Consider the following 22,820-nt stretch of genomic DNA (forward strand, 5'->3'; position numbering starts at 1 on the left):
TTGGCCCTTCCTGGGGTCTTCTCACACTCTGTTCTAAGCCCTCTGGGGATCCCCTGTCTTCACATCCCCTGACCGGTCCCCTCTCTTTACTCTGTCCTGGATCCTCTCTGGGTCCCCTCCCCTCACCTCGGGGTCTCCTCTCCCCGGGTGCTGTCCCAGCCCCTCTCGGGGTCCCCATCTCTCAGACTCTCAGTGCCGGCCCCTCTCGGGGACCCTTCCCCTCTCCCCGCTGTCCCTGATCTTTTCTGGGACCTGGTCCTTCAGGGGACCCCCTCCCCTCATCCCCCTATCCTAGTGCCTCATGAGGCACCCACCCCTCACCCCACTACCCCAGCCCCTCTCCGGGTCCCTTCCTCTCACGCGCACTGTCCCGGCCCCTCTTGGAGACCCCTCCCCTCAGACTTTCAGTCTTGGACCCTCTCGGAGTCCTCTCCACTCAGAGCCACTGCCTCGGTCCCTCTCGGAGTCCCCTCTCCTCACCCGCTGTCCCAGTCCCTCCCGGGGTCTCCTCTCCACAGTCTGCACTGTCGAGCCCGCTCCTGCAACTCCCCTCACTCTGCCTGGGGTCCCGCCGCCTCGGCTCCCACTGTCATGCCCCGCGCCCCGGTGCTCTCACCTCAGACCTGCTGTCACCACCCCCGGGCCCGGCGCCGCCGCCGCCGCTTCCTCTCCCACACTTGTTCCTGAGTCGCTCTCCTGTGGCTTGTTCCCCGGCGGATCCTTGGGTCCGGTCGCTGAGTGCCGGATCCGGCTGTGCGCAGCCTCTGCTCGCGGTCTCGGCGTTGCGTCCCACTCTCCACGCAGGACCCCGCCGCCCGGCGCCACAAGGACCCTCCCGCGGCCGCCGCCGCTGCTGCTGTCCGAGGTGCGGCTCCTGCCAGGGGTGGCCAATCGCACCGGACTGCGCCGAGCACGCCCCGCCCCACCGTCTCAGTCCGCCCGCCCCCTGCCCCGGACCACGCCCCAAGCTCGGCTCCAATAGGCTCTCTACTGACCTTCCCTGATCGCGGGGCACAGGGCCGGGGCCGTATATAGGTATTTGATTGATGGAGCCTGGGAAGCCGAGCGGTCGATGGAACCCGAGGATTGGCGGAGTTGTCGATGGGCGGGACAGGGCAGGGCGGGGTCTCCTCAGACGCGGAAGACCTTGCAACTTTAGTAACCTACGGGCCCGCCTGGGGTGCGGTCAGTTTTGTTTGTGCTGCTCTCCGGTCAAAGTTCATGGCGCTTCTCCCCACGCCTTTACTTTTCTTGGGAGATTCCCAGGGACCACCATGTTAGAGCCTTTGGGGAGGACCCCAGTCTCTCGCTAGACCTTGCACAGCTTTCTTAGTAATTCTGCCATGAACTAATATAGCATTTATTTGCCCAGGATTTGTAAAAATTTCCTGGATTTAAACCATTTCTTTTTAAAATCTCTTGCAAGGGAGTTGCTTCTCCTTGAATTGAGTTCAGCAGCCGTCAGTTTGATACCGTTGGGGGAAAAAAAATCTATATACAGTACTAGGTGCATACTTTGCCCAACTAAGCGTTCAATGCGGGGCACATTTTGATAGGTGCAAGGGCAAAGCTTTAGAAATTTTCAGTTTGTAAGTTTTTATGACAGTAGGAAGACTGTGGTAGGGGAACCTACCTACCTTGTTAGCTTAACAAGGTTTCAGCAAACCTATTCAATATAACCTTTTTCCAGGGCCACAGGTTTTAATGATTCTATGTGAACGTGTGGCCAAAGGATAACGAGCTTTGACCCAAGTTTAACATGTGATAATCAGAGACTCCTCTTGATCCACGCTAAAGGATAGTGCCTGCCAGGGGTGAAAGTGCATCCTGCTACTAAGACCCATTTGTGTTATTTTTGAGAAACTGGATATGCTGATCAAATCAACACCGGAAACAAAACTGCTTTCCTTACTCTTAACCCCAAAAGTAAGTTTATGGACTTTAGAATTTAGCATTTTATGAAGAAATTGTTTCGTTTCAGGAACACATTTTGATCCTAAGTTTTGTCAGATGTATACAGGCCTTAGTTCTCAGAGAACCCTCGATTGTTAACTTTTTAACTCCAGCTGACAAAATGTGTTTGTGTTCTAAACAGTATACATGTTTCTTCTAGTGTTTTAAGAATCATACGCCATTCATCACCTGAGGTCAAGGGTTCCAGACCTGCCTGGCCAACATGGTGAAATCCCGTCTGTACGAAAAATACAAAAATTAGCCGGGCATGGTGGCACCCACCTGTAATCCCAGCTACTCGAAAGGCTGAGGCAGGAGAATCGCTTGAACCCGGAGGCGGAGGTTGCAGTGAGTCGAGATTGCATCACTTCACTCCAGTCTGGGTGAAAGAGCAAAACTCTGTCTCAAAAAAAGAAAAAAAGAAAAAGAAAAAAAAAAGAATCACACTCCATTCCAATAGTGATGTGCCCCTTTAAAGTTTCAGTTTGGGTGTTAGGGTAGGCAGAGAAGGCCTGGAAGCAAAGAAGTTGTGGAAATGGGGCTGGCAGGGCTTCGTTTCAAGTCAAGTCGAGTTCCTGAGCGGTGTGGCTGAGTACCGTTTTGAGAAGGGATACAGAAAAAGATTTCAAGGTGGTAAAACTTGGTTTTGAGGGAACTTGATTTTTACAGGAGTATAGCGACTGTCCAAAATCATATTAAATAAATCTAAAGGTTGGGTAAGACTAAAGCCATAAGAGAATTTTTTTGAGTAGGTCCACCTTCACTAAAGAGCATTTTTTAGTTCTGCAGCTGGCAATCTGGACAGAAAAAAATGGGGTAAGTTTTCATAACCCAAGTGCTCAGTTGTGTCTATTCATTACATATAAAAAAGAAATGCATGACCATTAACAGATGCTGTTTGCAGTCAAGAAGATAGCAGTAAAACATAAGCAGGATAAAAATCTCAGCGTCTTGAAAGGAAACCATTTAGCAACGAAATAAACTTAAAAATTAATTGTATCAATGAACTCTTGATTTCTAAAATCTTTGCTTTTTCTGCACTATGATTACTGCTACTGACAGGAATGCAAGTTACTCAATATAGTTGATTGCAAGTAATTTAGATGTTCTCCAACAGCACAAAGAAAGAAAATGACTTCATCTTTTGGACAAGAGACAGTTCTGAAATCCTAGTTTAAATATAGATGGCAGACCTACGGTGCGATCTGAGAATGATTCTTATTTAGAAGGGGCTTCAGAAGATCTCGGAACTCCTGGAAAGACATCTTAGCATTCCATTCTGGAAATTCTTTAGTTTTGTTGGGAGAAAAAGTCACCTACAAATAGAGCCAAGATTTTAATTAAAACAAGGTAGTAAATAAATGTCAAAATAAGTGGGATGAGAATAACGTTTCATTTTTAGAAGAGTCCATAGGGAACAATTCAGAGATAAATTTAATCACAAAAGGTCTGAGAATGGGAATATTCGGTTCCACCCTGGTTTTCACATCTGTTCATTTTCACTACTGGTTGCGTTTACTACGGAGACTCGGGTGGAACATAAAAGTGGGGCTACTTTGGACAAACCATTAAAAACCTTACCCTTTTTTCTCGCTACACACAACTAGACCACATTGCTCTTAGCTAAAGGGACACCTTAAATCTATTCGTTCAGCAAAACTTATAACACTGTGTTCCTTTTCTACTCAGAGGGAATCGCACAAATTAATTCTTGCAGATACTCAGCTCTCCTGTTTTTTAAGCTTCCACGTGGGCCTTAGCCAAATAACTTCCGGTAGGCAAATTCTCCCCTTCTTCAGTTGAGAGCTCAGAGCAAGCTGTTGGATTAAGCAAAAGCACCTTTTAAAAAATTAATATTCAAGGCAGCTGTACCGCGGAGGGCCTGGGTCTCGGAGTCTAAAAAATCAGACTGGACGTTACTATTTTTTTTTAGGCAAACGACAGCTCTTTTCTCATTTGTAAACCGGGGGAACATCTTACCGAATAAACCTTACACAAACAGAAAGGATTCCTAAGGGCTGGGAAAATACTATTTTGCTGTCCCCAGGATGGAATATCAGCATCCTTGTCTTTTAGCTCTTAATAAAGCTCTAACTAGTCACAGGAGGAGCCAGGCTGCATGATCACGCACACTCTGGACGTCTAGGTTTTCCGACCTAATAAGGGGGCAGGTCGCGTCGTTCCCCTGCTTAAATGGGAGACCACCTCCACCTGCCAAGGGCCCTTCAAACCCTCCGCCCCTAGGTCGCTAACGATCACCGCTTTAGTTCTAGCTCCAGGCGCCGCCTGGCGGCTGTCTCCGGAAGTCGCCTGAGAGCCTCGGGGTCCTGACCGTTGCTGGGCCTGCCCGTAGATTTGCCTGACTCTAGCGAACTTGGCTCCGCCCCTCCCCCACTATACGTTGAGGATTTTAAGACGGCGATGAAAGGGCTGAGGTTGTGGCGACGGGGGCGTCCAGCGGCATCTCCACTCCCCCAAGGATGGCGGAATCAGGCCGTTGTCGGGCAGCTCTCGACCCGGAAGTCGCTCGTGGCGCGAGGCCCCCGTTGCCCAGCGCGGGCGCGGGGGGCGGAGCTCGGCGGAGACGGGGAAGGGGTCGCCGTGGCTGCCGGTCCTCGAGTTGGGGGCTGCCGCGGACACTGCTAGGCAGACGGCGAGTACCGAGCGCGGGTGGCCGCGGTGTCCGTGGGCCACGCTCAGCTGCGGTCAGAGGCGACATGAGTGCCGCGGGGCTGCTGGCCCCGGCCCCGGCCCAAGCTGGAGCGCCGCCGGCCCCCGAGTACTACCCCGAGGAGGATGAAGAGCTGGAGAGCGCCGAGGACGACGAGCGCAGCTGTCGGGGCCGCGAGTCGGACGAAGGTGAGTCCTGCCGCTCACCCGGCCGCCCGGAGCGGAGGTGGGACCGCTGGGGGAGGGGGTGGGGCTGTTCGGGAGAGGGGCGGGGCGGCCTCCGGGGCCTGGGGCTGCGTGGAGGGGCCGCCGGGAGTTGCGGGGCTCGGGGAAGTTACCCCCATCCGTGCTGGAGTAGCGGGGAAGCCCTGGGTGCGTTACACTCGACTGTGATGGGGAGAGGGGACTTAGATGTTGTCACGCTGGGGGTCCCTTTAAGACCCCATCCTCCCTCCCAGCCATTTCTGATTGAACCTCACTCACTAGTAGGAATTAGAAACTCATTTACTGAATACATCGAGTGTAGTTCGCCCCTTTTTTGTGTCTGAGAGCATCAGAGTCCAAAGTTGCCCCTCCCCACCCTCGAAATGCATAAGTCAGCTATACTTTAGGTAGTACACTATTGAGAACTCAGGTTGGTTAAAGGAAAGGGACCTAGAACCAGCCAGATACAGGTTTAAATTTGGCTTTGTCACTTAACTCGGCTTTGTAAACTTAAGTTTCCCAGCCTCGATTTACCCAACTGTAATGGAGCTGTTTAATTCCCACACCTGCCCTAGAAAGCACTTCCTAGGGTCGGTATAGGGATTAAATGACATGCGCATAGAGTACTTGGCCTGGTACTGTAAATACTCCGTAAATGTTCTCCCCACCCGCCCCCCTCCCGGAAACAGGTAAGAGAGGGAGAGATTTGCTTAATGGTCCCCAGGTGTTGTGTTTTCAGTCCCATGCTCTTTACACTGTCATCACAGAGTCTCAGAGCCTTGCTTTTCAAACTGGGCTTTATAATTTGGCAAGTGTGAGGAACGCTATTTTGGAGGGATGGAGGAAGAGGAAGGTGATGAAATGTGAGAGATCAAGGAAGGAGAAATAGGAAATAAAGAGAGACCGATATATGAGCGGAATATTCTGGGACAAAATCGGGCCGTGGAGCAAAAGCTAGACCAGCTGTTTGGAATGGGGCCTACGTTTTATTCATCTGAGTTTCCCGAGTGCCAAGTAATGTGGCTGACCATGACAGGAACTCAGGGAAGGCCTCTTGACTGAAGGAGGGGAGAAGGGTTTGTGGGGAATTGGATCTGCAACAGCCTTACAAAAGACAGCTGCATATGCATGACATACAAAGTTGAAGGACTGCATTCGATTTAATTCCATCAGAAGACCCAGCTTAACCAGAGATTTTGAATGTGAAGCACTTGCACTGCATCTCATACCCACGAGGGGGCGCTGTGGAGCCAAAATTGAGTTTTTTTTTCCTTCCAGTATAGGGGCTATTAAAATTTTGTACACACCCCAGCCATTAGCTTGTTCTAAGAACAATGTTTAAGATGTTCTGAAACAGTTTTCGTTTGATCATCTGGCCTCCTCCTTGTTCCCTTTAGTTGTAACTTGGAAAATATTTATTTGTGTCAGATTCCCCTTTTTTATTGTATACAGTTGGCTCTGCGTATCTGTGGGTTCTGCATCTGTGAATTCAACCAAGCGCAGCTCAAAAATATTCAGGAAAAAAATTGGATCTGTACTGAACATGTGCAGACTTTTTTTTGTTATTCCTAAACAGTATAGCGTAACAACTACTTACATAGTATTTACATTTTATTGGATATTGTAAGTAATCTTTTTTTTTTTTTTTAAGATGGGGTCTCACTCACTCACCCAGGCTGGTGTGCAGTGTCACGATCTCAGCTCACTGCAACTTCCATCTCCTGGGTTCAAGCAGTTCTCCTGCCTCAGTCTCCGGAGTAGTTGGGATTATAGGCACCTGCCACCATGCCTGGCTAATTTTTGTGGTTTTATTTGTTGTTTTGTTTATTTTATTTTTTTTTGAGATGGAGTTTCACTCTTGTTGCCCAGGGTGGAGTGCAATGGCGCGATCTCGGCTCACCACAACCTCTGCCTCCCGAGTTCAAGCAATTCTCCTGCCTCAGCCTCCTGAGTAGCTGGAATTACAGGCATGTGCCGCCACCCCCAGCTAATTTTGTATTTTTAGTAGAGACGGGGTCTCTCCATGCTGGTCAGGCTGGTCTCGAACTCCCGACCTCAGGTGATCCACCTGCCTTTGCCTCCCAAAGTGCTGGGATTACAGGCGTGAGCCACTGCACCTGGCCCTAATTTTTGTGTTTTTAGTAGAGATGGGGTTTCACCACATTGGCCAGGCTGGTCTGGAACTCCTGTCCTCAGGTGATTCTCCTGCTTTGGCCTTCCAAAGTGCTGGGATTACAGACATGAGCTGCCATGCCTGGCCTGGATATTCTAAGTAATCTAGAGATGATTTAAAGTGTACTGTTGGCCTGGTGCAGTGGCTCATGCCTGTAATCCCAGCACTTTGGAATGCGAAAGCAGGTGGTTCACTTGAGGCCAGGAGTTCGAGACCAGCCTGGCCAACGTGGTGAAACCTCATCTCTACTAAAAATACAAAAAGTAGCCGGGTGTGGTGGTGCACCCCTGTAATCCCAGCTATTTGGGAAGCTGAGGCAGGAGAATCGCTTGAACCCAGGAGGTGGAGGTTGCAGTGAGCCGAGATTGTGCCACTGCACTCCAGCCTGGGCGACAGAGTGAGACTGTGTCTCATTAAAAAAAAAAGTATACTGGAAGATGTGCGTAGGTTATATGCAAATACTATGCCATTTTGTCAGAGACTTGAGCAGCTGAGGATTTTGGTATCCACGGGAGGTGCAGTAACCATTCCCCCACGGATACTGAGGGACAACCGTGTATCCTGATGTAAAATGTGCGAAGGGTTCCAACTGGGTATGTATCAGAAGAGAATGTGCATACTAGTTTTTTTCTGGAGCAGCGAGTAAGGCTTGACTGCCTGCAGTGTCCAGTCTTACGCCTGCATCTCCTTTCTTGAGTTGCCAGCATTGTTGTTTCTGCAGAAGTAGCAGCCTTCACCATAACTGCCTGTGCCTGAGACACCCTATTCTGTGGCTGCATTTCAGGTAAAGGCAAGCTTTTTGCATAAATCTGACTGTTAGTTGGAAATGGCCTTTTCTTTTCTGAAGTACGGCTATCCCTCGGTATCTATGGGGGACTGGTTCCAGGACTTCATGGATACTACAACCTGAGGATACTCAAATTCTTTGCATTGGCCTTCCATGTCCACAGGTTACGTGTTTGCAGATAGGGATGGCCTACTAACTGTATGTAATGTTTTTCATTGATGGCTTTGTGCAAGCCTGCCTTGAATAGAAATTGATTTTACAGGAGTTTATTGAGTGCATACTCTGTGTCAGGTGACGCCAACTCTGAATTACGATTTTAACTAGCCCCTATTTCCTAACTTTATTCAGACACTGAGGATGCTAGTGAAACTGACCTGGCAAAGCATGATGAAGAAGACTATGTAGAAATGAAGGAACAGTGAGTATGATATGCCTATGTCTTTTTGGAACATAGAATTGACAACATCTTTATATAGATTGAGCATCCCAAATCTGAAATCTCAGATGCTCCAAAATCTAAAACTTCCTGAGTGCCAGCATGATGCTCAAAGGAAATGCTCATTGCACTATTTCAGATTTCAGATTTTTGGATTTGGGATGCTCAGCTGGTAAGTATATTGCAAATAATCTAAAATTTGAAAAAATCCAAAACACTTCTGATCCCAAGCATTTCAGATAAGGGATACTTAATCTGTAGTGACCTTGTGTGTATGAGTTTGACCATGGCGCTTCCAAAGACCATGTATGTTTACAGTTTCTCCACTTTAAATTAATTACATTTAATCAGTCTTCCCGTTATAAGACTTTGTTGAGTACTCTCTAGAAAGAATCTTGAGGGCAGTGGACACAGGGGAGGGAATGAGGCCGTACAGCAGGAGAGGACCTTTTACTACTTACTCTTTTTTTTCCTTGAGACAGAGCCTTGCTCTGTCGTCCCGACTGGAGTGCAGTGGCAGGATCTCCTCACTGCAACCACCGCCTCCCGGGTTCAAATGATTCTTCTGCCTCAGCCTCCTGAGTAGCTGGGATTACAGGTGCACGCCACCACGCTCAGCTAATTTTTATATTTTTAGTAGGGACGGGGTTTCACCATGTTGGCCAGGCTGGTCTCGAACTCCTGAGCTCGTGATCCGCCCACCTTGGCCTTCCAAAGTGCTGGGATTACAGGCGCGAGCCACTGCGCCCGGACCTTTTTTTTTTTTTTCTTTTTTAATGGGCAAACCAGTGCACAGAGAGGGTAATTGTTGTCTTGAAGCAATTGGGTTCTCAGGTGGGTGTAAACTCACTGCACTAATGTGCTAGACAAGGTGCCGGAGGCCTGGAGAGCTCAGAGAAGCCACGATTGAAAAGCAGGCTGCTGACTCTTATTTATTTATTTATTTATTTTTATTTATTTAATTTTTTTTTTGAGACAGAGTCTTGCTCAGTTGCCCAGGCTGGAGTGCAGTGGTGCAATCTTGGCTCACCACAACCTCCACCTCCCAGGTTCAAGTGATTCTCCTGCCTCAGCCTCCCAAGTAGCTGGGATTATAGGCATGCACCACCATGCCCGGCTAATTTTTGTATTTATTTATTTTTTTTGTGTGGAGATGGAGTGTCGCTTTGTTGCCCAGGCTGGAGTGCAGTGGCCTGATCTTGGCTCACTGCAACCTCTGCCTCCTGGGCTCAAGCAATTCTCCTACCTCAGCCTCCCGAGTAGCAAGGACTACAGGCACATGCCACCACGCCCGGCTAATAATTTTCGTATTTTTAATAGAGACGGGGTTTCTCCATGTTGGCCAGGTTGGTGTCAAAACTCTTGACCTCAGGTGATCCACCCGCTTTGGTCTCCCAAAGTGCTGGGATTACAGGCGTGAGCGACCCTGCCTGGCCACATGCTGACTTTCAGGCCAGTGCTCTGTCCACGTTTGCACCTGCTCTCACCCAAACCTTCTCATTGTCTTCAGACAGAGCCACAGCCAAACAGATTCAGAGAAACGAGAACCTCACTCACTTTTAGCGTACACCCAGATGGAAAACGGTATAAAGTATATTTAATGTATATTTGTTGAATGTGTTAGGTTTTTAAAGTTCTTTACCTTTTAACAAGATGATCCACATTCATTTCCCTTTAGGTCCTTTTTGCAAATGTTTTGTGGCCATCCTCTGGATTCTCACATTGTTTTTGTGCTTTGGAACTCAAAGGGGTAATTCAGCTAGGTCTAACCAGTGCTGAATAAAGATGGATTACTTTTTTTTTTTTTTGAAACAGAGTCTCACTCTGTCACCCAGGCTGGAGTGCAACGGCATGATCTCGTCTCACTGCAACCTCCACCTCCTGAGTTCGAGTGATTGTCGTGGCTAAGCCTCCTGAGTAGCTGGGACTACAGGCATGCGCCACTACGCCTGGCTGATTTTTTTGTTGTTGTATTTTTAGTAGAGACGGGGTTTCACCACGTTGGCCAGGCTGGTCTTGAACTCCTGACCTCAGGTGATCTGCTTGCTTCAGCCTCCCATTGTGTTGAGATTACAGGCCTGAGCCATCGTGCCGGGCCACTTTTTTTTGAGACAGTATCTTGTTTTGTTGCCTGGGCTGGAGTGCAGTGGCATGATAGCAGCTCACTGCAGTCTCAGCCTCTGGGGCTCAATCCATTGATCCTCCCACCTCAGCCTTCCAAGTAGCTGGGACAACAGGCACGTGCCACCACGCCCAGCTGATTTTTAAAATTTTTAGTAGAAACAAGGTCTCACTGTGTTGCCCAGGCTGGTCTTGAATGCCTGAGCTCAAGCATTCCTCCTGTTTCGGCCTCCTGGAGTGCTAGGATTACAAGAATAAGCCAATGTGCCCAGCCTTTTTTTTTTTTTTAAGAGACAGGGTCTTGCTCTGTCGCCCAGGCTGGAGTGCAGTGGCATGATCTCGGCTCACTGCAACCTCCAGCCCCTGGGTTCAAGCTATTCTTCTGCCTCAGCCTCCCGAGTAGCTGGGATTACAGGCGCCCACCACCACGTCTGGCTAATTTTTTTTTTTTAAGTAGAGACAGGGTTTCACCATGTTGGCCAGGTTGGTCTCGAACTCCTGACCTCAAGTGATCCACCCGCCTCGGCCTCCTAAAGTGCTGGGATTACAGGCGTGAGCCACCTTGCCTGGCCTCCCTTAGTATTTGATGATACAGAAAAAATTTCGGTTAAAATGGAATGCCTTGTGTAATTCAAGGGGAAATCTAAAGTGCATCAGAATTTGCCCTGAAAGAGTGAGATGTGTGTGAGTCTCAAATTCTGCCTACTCTCCTCCCCTTACAGAGGGTTGGGTTGTATTTGCAGCCCTTATTTGAGCGCTAAAAAGGTTATCACGCCCATGTGCTCACTTCAGCAGCGCATATACCAAAAGGTTATTGTGCTTGTTATATGTTGGACAGTGTTCTTTCAGATCACAAATCTTGTTTTTATCACTGTTAAATTGAGGGTGTTTTTCAGGTAGAAGCAAAAATACTTGCTGAAATGTGATTTATATGTGGAACCCACCTTCAAACCAACTTGCTGAAGTTATGACTGCCTATAATCCATTAGGTGTGAGAGGAAAAAACTAACATGCCAAATGCTTTTGCTTCGTGTGTGCTGTGTATTCCCATCCAGCTGGGGCTGCAAGTAAATGCTGCCTTTTAACTTTTCTTTCTGAATTACTATTATTTCTCTGATCCTAAAAGAGTAGTGCTTTAAAAAATGACGTGAAGGTTTATTGACTTAGTTCTTACACTGCTAAGCATATCTGCATAGAAAAACATGCTGAAGGCATAATCTTACTCTCCTGTAACTTACAATCTAATTGTAGAGTCGATGTAAGAGTTGTGTTTAATGCCATTTCTACATTGTATGTGTGCTTGCCTGTTTATCATTGTCACTTATTTATTAAAATCTGCTATCGTTGCAAGTTTTAGACGGATTTTCTAAAGATGGGATAACATGGGAGAATCTACAAAATTAGAATAAGATTGAGGAACACAGGGTTCTTTCTTGTTCCTTGCTGATCCCTGTGGCTGCTGGTGCATTTTAAGCCAGCAAGCAGACTTTACTTTCCCCTCTTCCCTGAAGGACATTAATGACCTTCCCATAACAGCCCAGCTAATTTCTGTGAGTAGGTTATTTTGGAATTGAGTATTGAATGTTTTTATCTGTTAGTGTGACTTTTTTTTTTTTTTTATAGGATGTATCAGGACAAACTGGCTTCTCTCAAGAGGCAGTTGCAACAACTGCAAGAAGGTTGGTGTGTGATTGAATCCTGCATTTCTAAATATGCTTCTTAATATTACAAACCCTTGAAATCTGTGTATTTCACTTCTCTGTGGGAGTTATTTAAAACACGGTCTGGCTGATCTTAGCTATCCAGTACATTTTGCTATCTTTTGCTGTCAGTAAAGTGGTGATTTTCCAGCTCCTTGATTTTGAAACATTTATTTCCAATATGTGTGAGATTCTTTCTTCAAATGAAATCTCACTTGGGACTTTCAATGGAGCACGAATTGAACGCCATTGTGCCTAAAGCTAGATATTTTTAGGAGAGACATTGTTATCAAAGAATAAAGTTTTTACTGTTTTTTTCTAAACCAAATGTTAATGACCTTGTGGATTATTCACACTGTGTTTTCTCCTTTTTGCTTGTTACATTAAAAGTAGATTGTATTTTGTCAAATGCTGCTAGCTGCTAAAGGCAGTGCAGCATCAGAGTTAAGAGTGCAGGCTGTGAGGCCGGGCGTGGTGGCTCACGCCTGTAATCCCAGCACTTTGCGAGGCCGAGGTGGGCGGATCACGAGGTCAGGAGATCGAGACAATCTTGGCTAACACGGTGAAACCCCGTCTCTACTAAAAAATGCAAAAAATTAGCTGGGCGTTGTAGTGGGCACCTGTAGTCCCAGCTACTCTGGAGGCTGAGGCAGGAGAATAGCGTGAACCTGGAGGCGGAACTTGCAGTGAGCCAAGATCGTGCCACTGCACTCCAGCATGGGCGACAAAGCGAGACTCAGTCTCAAAAAAAAAAAAAGAGTGGAGGCTCTGGAGTTTTGTGAGGGATTGGAATCCCAGTTTCCCTGCTTCTAGTAATGTGACCTTGGACATGCCAGTTTCTCTTGTTTAATCTGTTTTCTGATCTGCAAAATGAAGAAAGTAAGAGTAGATGTGATTATGCATGAGGAGCGTCTAGCACAGCAGTGTGCACACTGCAAGGTCCTGGGGACAGTTAGCTGTGGCAGTGAGCTCTTCGGTTTCATATTGTGGAGTCCCCTTGTCAGTGAAACTGTTTTTGCTTTTCTTTTTTTTTTTTTTCGAGGCTGAGTTCCGCTTTTGTCACCCAGGTGGAGGGCAGTGGCGCGATCTCAGCTCACTGCAACCTTCACCTCCTGGGTTCAAGCGATTCTTCTGCGTCAGCCTCCCGAGTAGCTGGGATTACAGACGCCTGCCACCAGGCCTGGCTAATTTTTGTATTTTTAATAGAAACGGGGTTTCACCACATTGGCCAGGCTGGTCTTGAACTCCTGAACTCAGGTGATCCGCCCACCTCAGCCTCCCAAAGTGCTGGGATCACAGGCATGAGCTACCATACCCGGCCTGATACTGCTGTTTCTACTATGTGCTTTTATTGCTGGTGAGTGATCCACACCCTTGGACTAGCCCATGGTCAGGCATTATAATCAGGAAACATTTCCCCCCACAAGATGGGCCCCTCATAATTAACTGTTTTGTGGGAAGAGCAATGAAATGAATAGCGATTTGGTTAGAATCTATACCTGAATTGTTTAATGCTGTCACTAGCCACATGTGGCTGTTTAAATTTAATTAATAATTTAGTTCTTCGGTTCCACTAGCTACATTTCAAGTGCTAAAATAGCCACAAATGGTTAGTGCCTGCCATGTTGGACATTACAAATATAAAACACACCATTGCAGAAGGTTCTACTGGAGAGCGTTGACCTAGACCTTACTGAAGGAGAATGAACCTTTTCCAGTAAAGGAAGGCCCGTTGATTCAGACTGTTGCAGCAACTGATCAGAATAGTGTGGAGATGTTGGCAATTTTCCACTCCCCCTCACTCACTACAGACCCTTGATCCACTGGGTTGGGTAGACTTTGAATGGGCCCCTAGTGGTTTCTGCTGTGTGCCTTGGTTAAGAACCAGAGTTAACTTTGCTGAGGTGTGTCTTCCTTTGGTGTTACTGAAACAGTCAGTGTTGATGCTAGATAATAATTTTAGGAAGCAAAATGTAGAGCAGATTTATATTCACAATAATTTTATTTTTCAAATGTTCAAAATCAGGTACATTACAGGAATATCAGAAGAGAATGAAAAAACTAGATCAGCAGTACAAAGAGAGGATACGGAATGCAGGTAAGGCTCCTTTAAATGGCAACGAATCATCTTTCAGTGTTTGACCATTTGCCGATCGTCGGTGTAATGCAGCCCTAAGAGCTATTCTCCAAAACATGTCCCAGATACTCTGTCAGGGAGAGTTTTCAGAAAAGAGACTTCCAGGCTGCAGTTATGGAAAGTGGTTTCATCTTCTGCTTCTGTTGCTAAGGAATGGCCCAGAAGTGGAGGGTGTCTGAGGAGGCTCCTTGCAGTTAGGTTGTTCTCCCTGGTACCCCAAGAGTAGTCTTGCACCCTCTTGCTCATTTCTGCATGGCTGGCCTGATGTACAGTCAGAAGTGCGGATGAGGAAAAGGATTGTAGGTTGTTTTTGTCCCATTTTAAGTTTTTTTTTTTTGGTATTTTGTGCTAGGATTGGGGAGGGTCTTCTTGTTATTTTCCCCAAGTATTGTTTTTATAAGAATTTAGAGAAAACGCACACTTGATTAGTTGTATACAGTAAATGTATTCATTCAACAAAAATGAATTGAGCACCTGCTACATCTAAGCACTGCGAGCAATATAAAGTCATGTAACACATTGCTTTGACTTTAGGACACTTGGTGTTTCATTGACAAAAGATACCACATGTATAACGTGTAAAGTTAAGGAACACCGAGTTAAAGAGCCATGCAGAAAGTAAGATGTGACAACTGTTTAAAGTGTGTAAACATGGATTCCTGAGGTTACAGGAAATCGCGTGTATGTGTTGAATTTTTAATGCTCATCATCAGCCAGCAGTTTGGGTGCCAGCAGAGTCCTTGTTCCTGTGATGGTAGAAGTAATGATGGGTTTTAAAATGAGGGTTGGGTGCCACTCCTCATGCTGCTGTCATCTTTCATTCTGGGCCAGTGACTCTCCAACGCTTCACTGTGTCTCCTCAGTGAGAAGCTGCCCAGTGCACACCAACAGAGAGAAAAGGGGTTGAAGTGTGGGTGGGCGCTGAGAAAGTGGAGCCCCAGCTATTAGCTGTCTGCCTTTCCACCTTCTACCTCTCCCTGCTGTTACCCCCTTTCTACTCTGAGTTCCTGAAGCACCTCCTTGAGATGTCTTGAAAATCCTCAACCGGTTGCTCTTCCTGGACTTCCCTTTTAGCAGATAAAGGAGGTGGCATTTGTGGAAGGAGGTCCTGCCTCCTCACTTTAGATCTGATCCTTTAAGCAGACTATTTGCTCTTGAAACCTCAATTTCTCCATCTGTAGAGGGGAATATTAATACCTCATGGAACTGGCATAAGATGGAAGTAAGGAAAGAAAATGGATGTGAGTCATATTTCTGAAGTTAGAACAGCAGAGTGAGTATTGAGTTGTTTTTCTTCATTCTGCTCAGACTCTCAATCATGTCCTCATGTGTTCTTTTTTTTTTTGAGACAGAGTCTCACTCTGTCGCCCAGGCTGGAGTGTGGTGGTGCTATCTCAGCTCACTGCAACCTCCACCTCCTGGGTTCAAGCGATTCTCATGCCTCAGCCTCCTGAGTAGCTGGAATTACAGGCGCCTGCCACCACACCTGGCTAATTTTGTATTTTTAGTAGAGATAGGTTTTCACCATGTTGGCCAGGCTGCTCTCAAACTCCTGACCTCAGGTGATCTGCCCGGCTCGCCTTGGCCTCCCAAAGTGCTGGGGTTACAGGTGTGAGTCAACGTGCCCGGCCCTCATGTGTTCTTTCACATTTCTCTCTCCTAGGTAAAAATGCAGAAGAGCTCCTAAATCAGTCACGACTTGAGCTTTAAAAAGCACATTCTTTGCAGAGATGATCCACCTGCTTTAGTGGTGTCTGGCTGCTTTAACTGAAACAACTGCCACCTCTAAGTGCTAATTGTCATTTTGACTTGGTGCAAGGCATGATTTCTCGGAATGGCACAGGACTTCAGCTGTCTGGCCCACTTGTGCATGGTACAGATCTGAAGCTGTTATAGGAATGATCACATTGGGTTGGGTGTACCTGGGTTCCTATGCCCAGCAATTCCCAGTGCCAAAGTGGGTAGGACTTCTGGGGGCTAAAAAATAATGAGTGGCTTGTCCCTTTCCTCAGTTAATTTTCTCTGTCAACAACTGTTAACATCTGGGCTTTTAATCTGGGGTTCCTAGAACTGTCAGAATTCTGTGGAGTTTGTATATGTGCTTTGTTCTGGGGAAGGGGTCCATAGCATTTGCCAGGTTTGCAAAGGGGCCCCTGGTAGACTGAGAATAGCACACCCTGGAGAATCTTTGTGGACTGTATGCACAGCCCCCTGTCACCCAGGAAAGAGTAGAAGCCATGGAGCAATTTTGCTTCAAGTTGCGGGTTTGTAGACAGGTTTGTGCTCTATTGTAAATCTAGTGGTGAGGGGAGCTGCTAGGTAACAGTTACTAATCATCCGGCACATGGTAGGTGCTAAGTTGTTGAGTGCTGTTAGATGGGTGCTTTAAGGCATCTGAAGGGCATGATGTGTGAAGAGTCAGCAGGAAAGGCCTCAGGAGGGGGCTGCATTCAGTCAGGAACTTGGGAATGTGAATAGGAGGTCAGAGGGCATTGCAGGGACAGACAGCGTGAGCAGAGCTTGGTGGCCTGACAGTGAAGCCCCAGGTGTCCCTGGAGCCTCTGTCCTATGGATTATCTGTGAAGGTCCTTCCTTACCACATATATCCCTTCATATAGTGCTTTAAAAAGGAGGTCCTGGCCGTAGGCAGTGGCTCACGCCTGTAATCCCAGCACTCTGGGAGGCTGAGGCTGGTGGATCACCTGAGGTCAAAATTTCAAGACCAGCCTGGCCAACATGGTGAAACCCCGTCTCTACTAAAAATACAAAAATCAGCCAGGTGTGGTGGTTTGCGCCTTTAATCCTAGCTACTTGGGAGGCTGAGGCAGTAGAATTGCTTGAACCCAGGAGGTGGAAGTTGCTGTGAGTCGAGATCATGCCACTGCACTCCAGTTTGGGTGACAGAGCCAGACTCTCTCAAAAAAACCAGAACCCCCCAGAAAACCAGGGGTCTCCATCCTTCAGGCTGCGGACCACTGGGCTGCTTTCCCCCACCTGCCGCCTGCCCCCCTACCCTGCCCCAGCCCGTGGGAGAATTGTCTTCCACCAAACTGGTCCCTGGTGCCAAAAAGGTTGGAGACCACTGCTTTAAAACATCACATCCACTCTGTTTCTGGAGTAATTGCATTATTTCTTCTTGACCCATCCTGCCACTGTGGAGACTGTTGGCGGGTGGACTGAGTGAAAGATGGGATAAGTTTATTTTGCCAGGGGAGTTTGGTTCCTGCTGCACGTTTTTTGCCCTCAGGCAGAACTGCCACAGCTGATATGTTCAGGGCCACATTTTTTTTTTTTTTTTTTAAGACCAGGTTTCGCTCTGTCACCCAGGCTGTAGTACAGTGGCACAATCTCGGCTTACTGCAACCTCTGCCGCTCAGGTTCAAGTGAGTCTCCTACCTGCCTCAGCCTCTCGAGTAGTTGGGATTACAGGCGCCTGCCACCATGCCTGGCTAATTTTTATATTTTTAGTAGAGATGGGGTTTTGCCATGTTGGCAGGCTGGCAGGGTCACATTTTAACTAGACTTGAGTACTTGTCATGTCCTTTCCCTTCGTGTATATCAACATTTCACTGATGAAAACATTTGCTTTGTAACATGCTTTCAGAAAGCAATTACTGCTTCTAAATGAATGCTAACATCACTGTCTAGAAAGGTGGCACAGCCTAGCAAATCTAATTGCACTTTTTATCTCTTGCAGAACTCTTCCTCCAGCTGGAAGTAAGTACCACGGATCTTCTGGGTTTGCAGGCCCTGTCTGAGACTGGAATCTTGCAGTCCTGATCTGATGGCTTTTCCTTCTATCACCAAGTAGATAGTTTGGAAGCCTTCACCACTGTTCTGTTTGACTTAAGGACATTTGGTCTCAGCTCAGACATCCTGTCTGGTCATTTGTTGTTGCGCAGCCTCTGCTTATCACAGGGGAATAAGGAATACTCACCCCTAACTGCTTATTGACTTCTATCCCGTGTTAGAGCTGTTTGGAAGTCTCTGAGTTATAACAGCCTATAGTTTGATATTGGTCCTTGAAGCAGTTCAATCTCTGAATTGGCTCAGCAGTTCTGTTTTACAGCTGCAACTCTCTGGGCCAGTAAAAAAAGACAGATTTCTAATTTTTCCTTTCATTCCATGGACACCTGAGTGCTGGTTCTGTGTCAGACTCTGTGCTGTGATACAGAGATGAGGGCCTGAATCTTGAATGATGTACTGCTCCCAGAGTGGCTAGCATGTGTGTGGGGGTTACTTTTTGAGAAAGTCATGGTTTTTCAGAGCCACATTATTGGAACCCAGTTTCCTTAAATCAGTGTGGTGCCCATAGTCAGCCAGAAGGATCACGTGATCAGCCTGAAGGTACACTCAAGTGAGGTACTCACATCCTTAGCCCACCATAGGCCCCGATGTCACTCACCACAATGGCGAGATTTGAAAAGCGGAGGCATATACAATTTTTGTCTTAGTATAATATCAATATATGTGTACTTTGGGGTTCAGGCACTTACTAAATGATGATCCATTCTTTTGTCTTGCTGTATCAAAAATAATAGTAACTTTTTGAATATACACAATTTATCTAGAATCTATTTCCCTTTGAAGCTGTAACTTTATGAGCGATTATTTACTACCTTTGAGAAATGTGTTTTAGTATAAAATATAGGATGTGGAAGCGAAAAAATATCTGAGTAGCAAGTGAGGTATACTCAAAAATAAGCAAAAGTCACGTGGGTCTGATTTTATACCCTCGCTGGAAAGCTTGCTCTCAGACACGCTGTTACTGCAAGTGTGTGTGAGGGGGAAACTCTCACACACTTTGCGGTTGAGGACAGGGCTAGACTTTGAGTTGGAGCCCTGGCTCCCAGGGCTGTGTACTCCCAGCCCGTGTTTCTCTTTTGCTCAGACTGAACAAGTGGAACGAAATTACATTAAAGAAAAGAAGGCAGCAGTGAAAGAATTTGAAGACAAGAAGGTTGAGCTGAAAGAGAACCTGATTGCTGAGCTAGAAGAAAAGAAGAAAATGATTGAAAATGAAAAGCTGACAATGGAACTGACTGGAGGTAGGAAAGCCCTATGGGGTGGGATCTTGGGGGCCCTGAGCGGGGGGGTGTGAAGGGCTGTTCCAGTTACTTTTGTCTTACATTTCAAGAGCAGAGCAAGGTGGAGAGTGGGTTTTGACCTCATAGATCAGAGTTCCTCCTCCACCTTCTATTGGCTGTGTGACCTTAGTCAAGCTGCTTAACTTCTCTTTTCTCCTCTATGAAATGGGGCTGATCATACCCTCTCACAGGATTGTGGTTAGACATATGAGTGCCTAGTACAGTGTCCTGTGCGTAACAGATGTTCAATAGTTGCTAGACCTTTAATAGTAATTGCAAGCTCTGGCTTAGACTCTACTTAATTCCTGGGTCTGCTGCCATTTGTATCTTGGTTATGTTCCCAAATTGCTTACGCAAGTCCCTCTGTGGTGATGGGAATCCCTCTGCTTTGTTTTTTTCCAGTCTGCCTTAATTACAGAAAAGGTATTGTCTCCCTTTGACCTAGATGTGAGAACAAAGGCTTTTGGCTATATCCTTTATGCTATTAGATCTCTCCTGCCAGGTGTTACTGAACATTTCAGAAAGATTTGGTATGATTCCAACAGGATAGCCAAACTGAACTAGTTTCCCATAAAGGTAGGAAAGTTACATGAGACTCAGAGCCAATCCCTTTCTAACCTAGAGTTTAGTAATCCACATATGGGAACTCAGCAGGTTGTAGGCAGGTTTCAGGGAGAAACAATATGGGCCAACTCTTCTGTTGCCATATGTAGACTGATGATTCCTAGAAGGATACAGGGAATTGGCTTGAACTAGCTATTTTGGAACTTAGCAAATACTGCAAGGCAAGTCAGTGGTGAGTTTGTCACTTGGATATGGAGGTGGCATGCCTTTCTGTACATCCCCAAATTTAACTCTTACAATTCGGAAAGTGCTGGGGCTCTGGTGTGTCTGATTTTAGCAGGGTTCTGTAGGAAATGCATGCAGTGTTTTTGTGGACGTTCTCAGGGCTGACTTTGAAATTAAAAGTAGCCAGTTAAGATCTTTGTTCCCCTCTATATATTCCTGGTGCTGTGAACCAGCTTGGCCTTCTGACTGACACAGACTTCTGGCTCCAATCCTCATGATACACTTAAGAGAATGTGGTTGTGCCTAAGGTGGGGTCTGACTTTTGAAAAATCTGTCTTCTGTTAGCTTCCTCATAGAAAGAGTTGGCAAAAGAAATGAGCTCCTTGAAGGCCTCTGAAAGCAGCTCAGAAATGTTTTTTTGTGAGAATGGATGCCAAAACAGCAGCTAACAGCAGCTTCAGGCAGTATAGTCTTGTTCTTGTGGAAGTGCTTATTTAATGAGACCAGTGGCACCGTGGTACCTTACTTGGTACCAGTCTGCCTGTCGGCTTTTGGACCTGCACACCATTTTCTCTGACAGTGGCTGTGACTGGCATTGATGCCTCATTGTTCTCTGCTAGAGCCACCAGATGTTTGGGAGCCTTCATTAGGCTAGTGGGAAATATTATCCGTTTACAGCTGCTCCCTTTCCATCTGTGGGGAACGGGTATCATCACCTTACCTGTGATTTGGCGTCCTAATTATTGACAAGCGATAGACATTGTTTGGCCAGGCAGTTTTACAGCCAGAATCTTAACTGGGACAGGAGGCATCCTCAGTGACTTGAGGCTGAGCCTCCCAGGGTAGAAAAGACAAATAAATGTAGGGAAATCATTTGTAACGCAATAAAATAGATTACAGAAGTGTTTAAAGCTAGCCATGGGCATTAAAGATATGGATGTCCTTCCTCAGGGCACCTTTGGTACCCTTGGTATGGAAAGCACTGCCAAGGTAATGATGGAGTGTTGGAAGACAAGGTGCTGGAGCTAGAAGGGTAATTAGCATTTCCACAGATGGCGCTGCTATAGTGTTGGATTAAAGGCTTGATTTCATTCCTCTAATTGAGTGACTTAGTTCATCTTTGTGGATTGATGCCCAATATCATTGTTGCCCAGCTCTGCCCTGAAATATACTTTTTAAAGTCTCCTTTTTTGGTTCAACATGAACGTCTCTTGAAAAGCAAAGTAGGATAAGACGCTGATGAGAAGCTTAGTCTAAATAACCCACTGGAAACGGGTGTATTTGGCGACCTGCTCTTTCCCACCATGACTTAAAGCGTTTATAAACCTCCATAGGAATTGGCAGGATGTACTGTTCACCGCCCAAACCTCTTGTGGAAAACTTAGGAAAACTGGGTTGTTCAGGTAGAAATGAGTAACTGTACATAGAGAAGCTAGGAAGAATTATAGGTCAGTGCATCCCAACTTCAATGTGTTAGGTCAGTGGGGTCTTGATAAAATGCAGATTCTGTTTCAGGGGCTTTGGAGTGGAGGCTGAGATCCTGCATTTCTTTCTTTCTTTTTTTTTTTAAATTTAATTTTTTTTTGAGACCAAGTCTTGCTCTGTTGCCCAGGCTGGAATGCAGTGGCGCAGTCTCAGCTCACTGCAACCTCCGCCTCCCATGTTCAAGTGATTCTCCTGCCTCAGCCTCCCAAGTAGGTGGGATTACAGGCATGCACCACCACGCCTGGCTAATTTTTGTATTTTTAGTAGAGACAGGGTTTCATCATGTTTGCCAGGCTGGTCTTGAACTCCTGACCTCAGGTGATCTGCCTGCCTCAGCCTCCCAAAGTGCTGGGATTGTAGGTGTGAGCCACCGTGCCCCGGCCGAGATCCTGCATTTCTAACCACCTTCCCCAGGGGTCGCTGATCCTGCTGGTTGATAGCTGATACCACAAGTCATTACAATGTCAAAATAGAAGTCTGTTTCCCAAGCACTTACACTGAGCCAAGCATTACATAAATATATTAGAGCTAACTTTGCAGGCTGATGGTCCAGGGCTGAATCCTGGCACTGTCACAGATTTAAATCTGAGGTAGGGTTTTCTCATTTGGCAAGGGGATGATAGAACCTACTGCAGAGGGTAGATGTGACGTGAGATGAGATAATGCCTATAAGTTGCTTCACAAAGTAGCTGGTTTACAGTGAACACTCAGGGATTGGGAAGTTTTAACCTCACTGAGTTCCTGCAGCTCCCTTTGACCCTGAGGGTATAGCTTCTGATTTTATAAATGGCAGAGGTGGCTCAGAGAAGTGGAGCCATTTGCTCACAGTCCCTCAGTGAGATAGATAGTGGTTCAGCCAGTGTGTGTCTCACTCCAAGCATAGTCTCTTCACCACCACTACTACTGACTCTCTGCAGATACCATAGATACATGTGGTGGCACTAAGTGACTCACAAAATCAGGCTAATGGATAAAGACTGTGTCTTCTAGGAGGCTATTTTCTGGTAGTTAGAAAGCTGACACAGCTTCCTTGACTTCCCCAAGGTAATGTGTTGAGATGGAGGGCCCCTAAATAAAGGTAACAATTTGACAGGCTCGTTTTTGACTCATTGATTTATTTAAAGACAGGGTCTCACTCCAGTTGCCAAGGGTGGAGTGCAATGGTGCCATCGCGGCTCACTGCAGCTCGACTTCCCAGGCTCAGGTGATTCTCCCACCTCAGCCTCCTGAGTAGCTGGGACTACAGGCATGTGCCACCTTACCTGGCTCATTTTTGTA

General features: G+C 46.7%; 2 protein-coding genes and 1 long non-coding RNA gene across 13 annotated transcripts in view; 1 reads left to right on the plus strand and 2 right to left on the minus strand.

Moving 5' to 3' along the window:
* The window catches only part of TAOK3 (TAO kinase 3), a 223,643-nt gene extending 222,711 nt beyond the window's left edge, over positions 1–932 (minus strand). For 5 of the 10 annotated variants that reach the window (XM_063785061.1, XM_063785065.1, XM_063785064.1 and 2 more), the window contains exon 1: positions 617–881. The gene's annotated coding sequence lies outside the window, so the exon portion shown is untranslated. Of the gene's footprint in view, positions 1–616 lie in introns of all 10 variants that reach the window. The other 5 variants (XM_016924344.4, XM_016924350.4, XM_063785053.1 and 2 more) reach the window with 5 other exon arrangements.
* A 225-nt stretch (positions 933–1,157) lies between these two features.
* Positions 1,158–22,820, plus strand: part of SUDS3 (SDS3 homolog, SIN3A corepressor complex component) — a 44,526-nt gene continuing 22,863 nt past the window's right edge. The window contains exons 1-7 of the mRNA XM_063785066.1: positions 1,158–1,926; positions 4,221–4,812; positions 8,136–8,205; positions 11,968–12,023; positions 14,071–14,142; positions 17,879–17,898; positions 19,073–19,229. Of these exons, the coding sequence (XP_063641136.1) occupies positions 4,434–4,812; positions 8,136–8,205; positions 11,968–12,023; positions 14,071–14,142; positions 17,879–17,898; positions 19,073–19,229 (754 nt within the window). The 5' untranslated portion in view covers positions 1,158–1,926; positions 4,221–4,433. The remainder of the gene's footprint in view (positions 1,927–4,220; positions 4,813–8,135; positions 8,206–11,967; positions 12,024–14,070; positions 14,143–17,878; positions 17,899–19,072; positions 19,230–22,820) is intronic.
* On the minus strand, positions 2,236–4,241 carry LOC134807409 (uncharacterized). 2 transcript variants are annotated; one of them, XR_010147797.1, is made up of 4 exons: positions 3,934–4,237; positions 3,535–3,770; positions 3,147–3,269; positions 2,236–2,352 (listed from the first exon to the last, which is right to left on the minus strand). It is a non-coding gene; the product is annotated as an uncharacterized LOC134807409 (long non-coding RNA). The 2 variants fall into 2 exon arrangements; XR_010147798.1 differs by lacking the exon at positions 3,535–3,770 and having other exon boundaries at positions 3,934–4,241.

The sequence above is a fragment of the Pan troglodytes genome, chromosome 10, assembly GCF_028858775.2.
Source record: "Pan troglodytes isolate AG18354 chromosome 10, NHGRI_mPanTro3-v2.0_pri, whole genome shotgun sequence".
Taxonomy (NCBI): Eukaryota; Metazoa; Chordata; class Mammalia; order Primates; family Hominidae; genus Pan; species Pan troglodytes.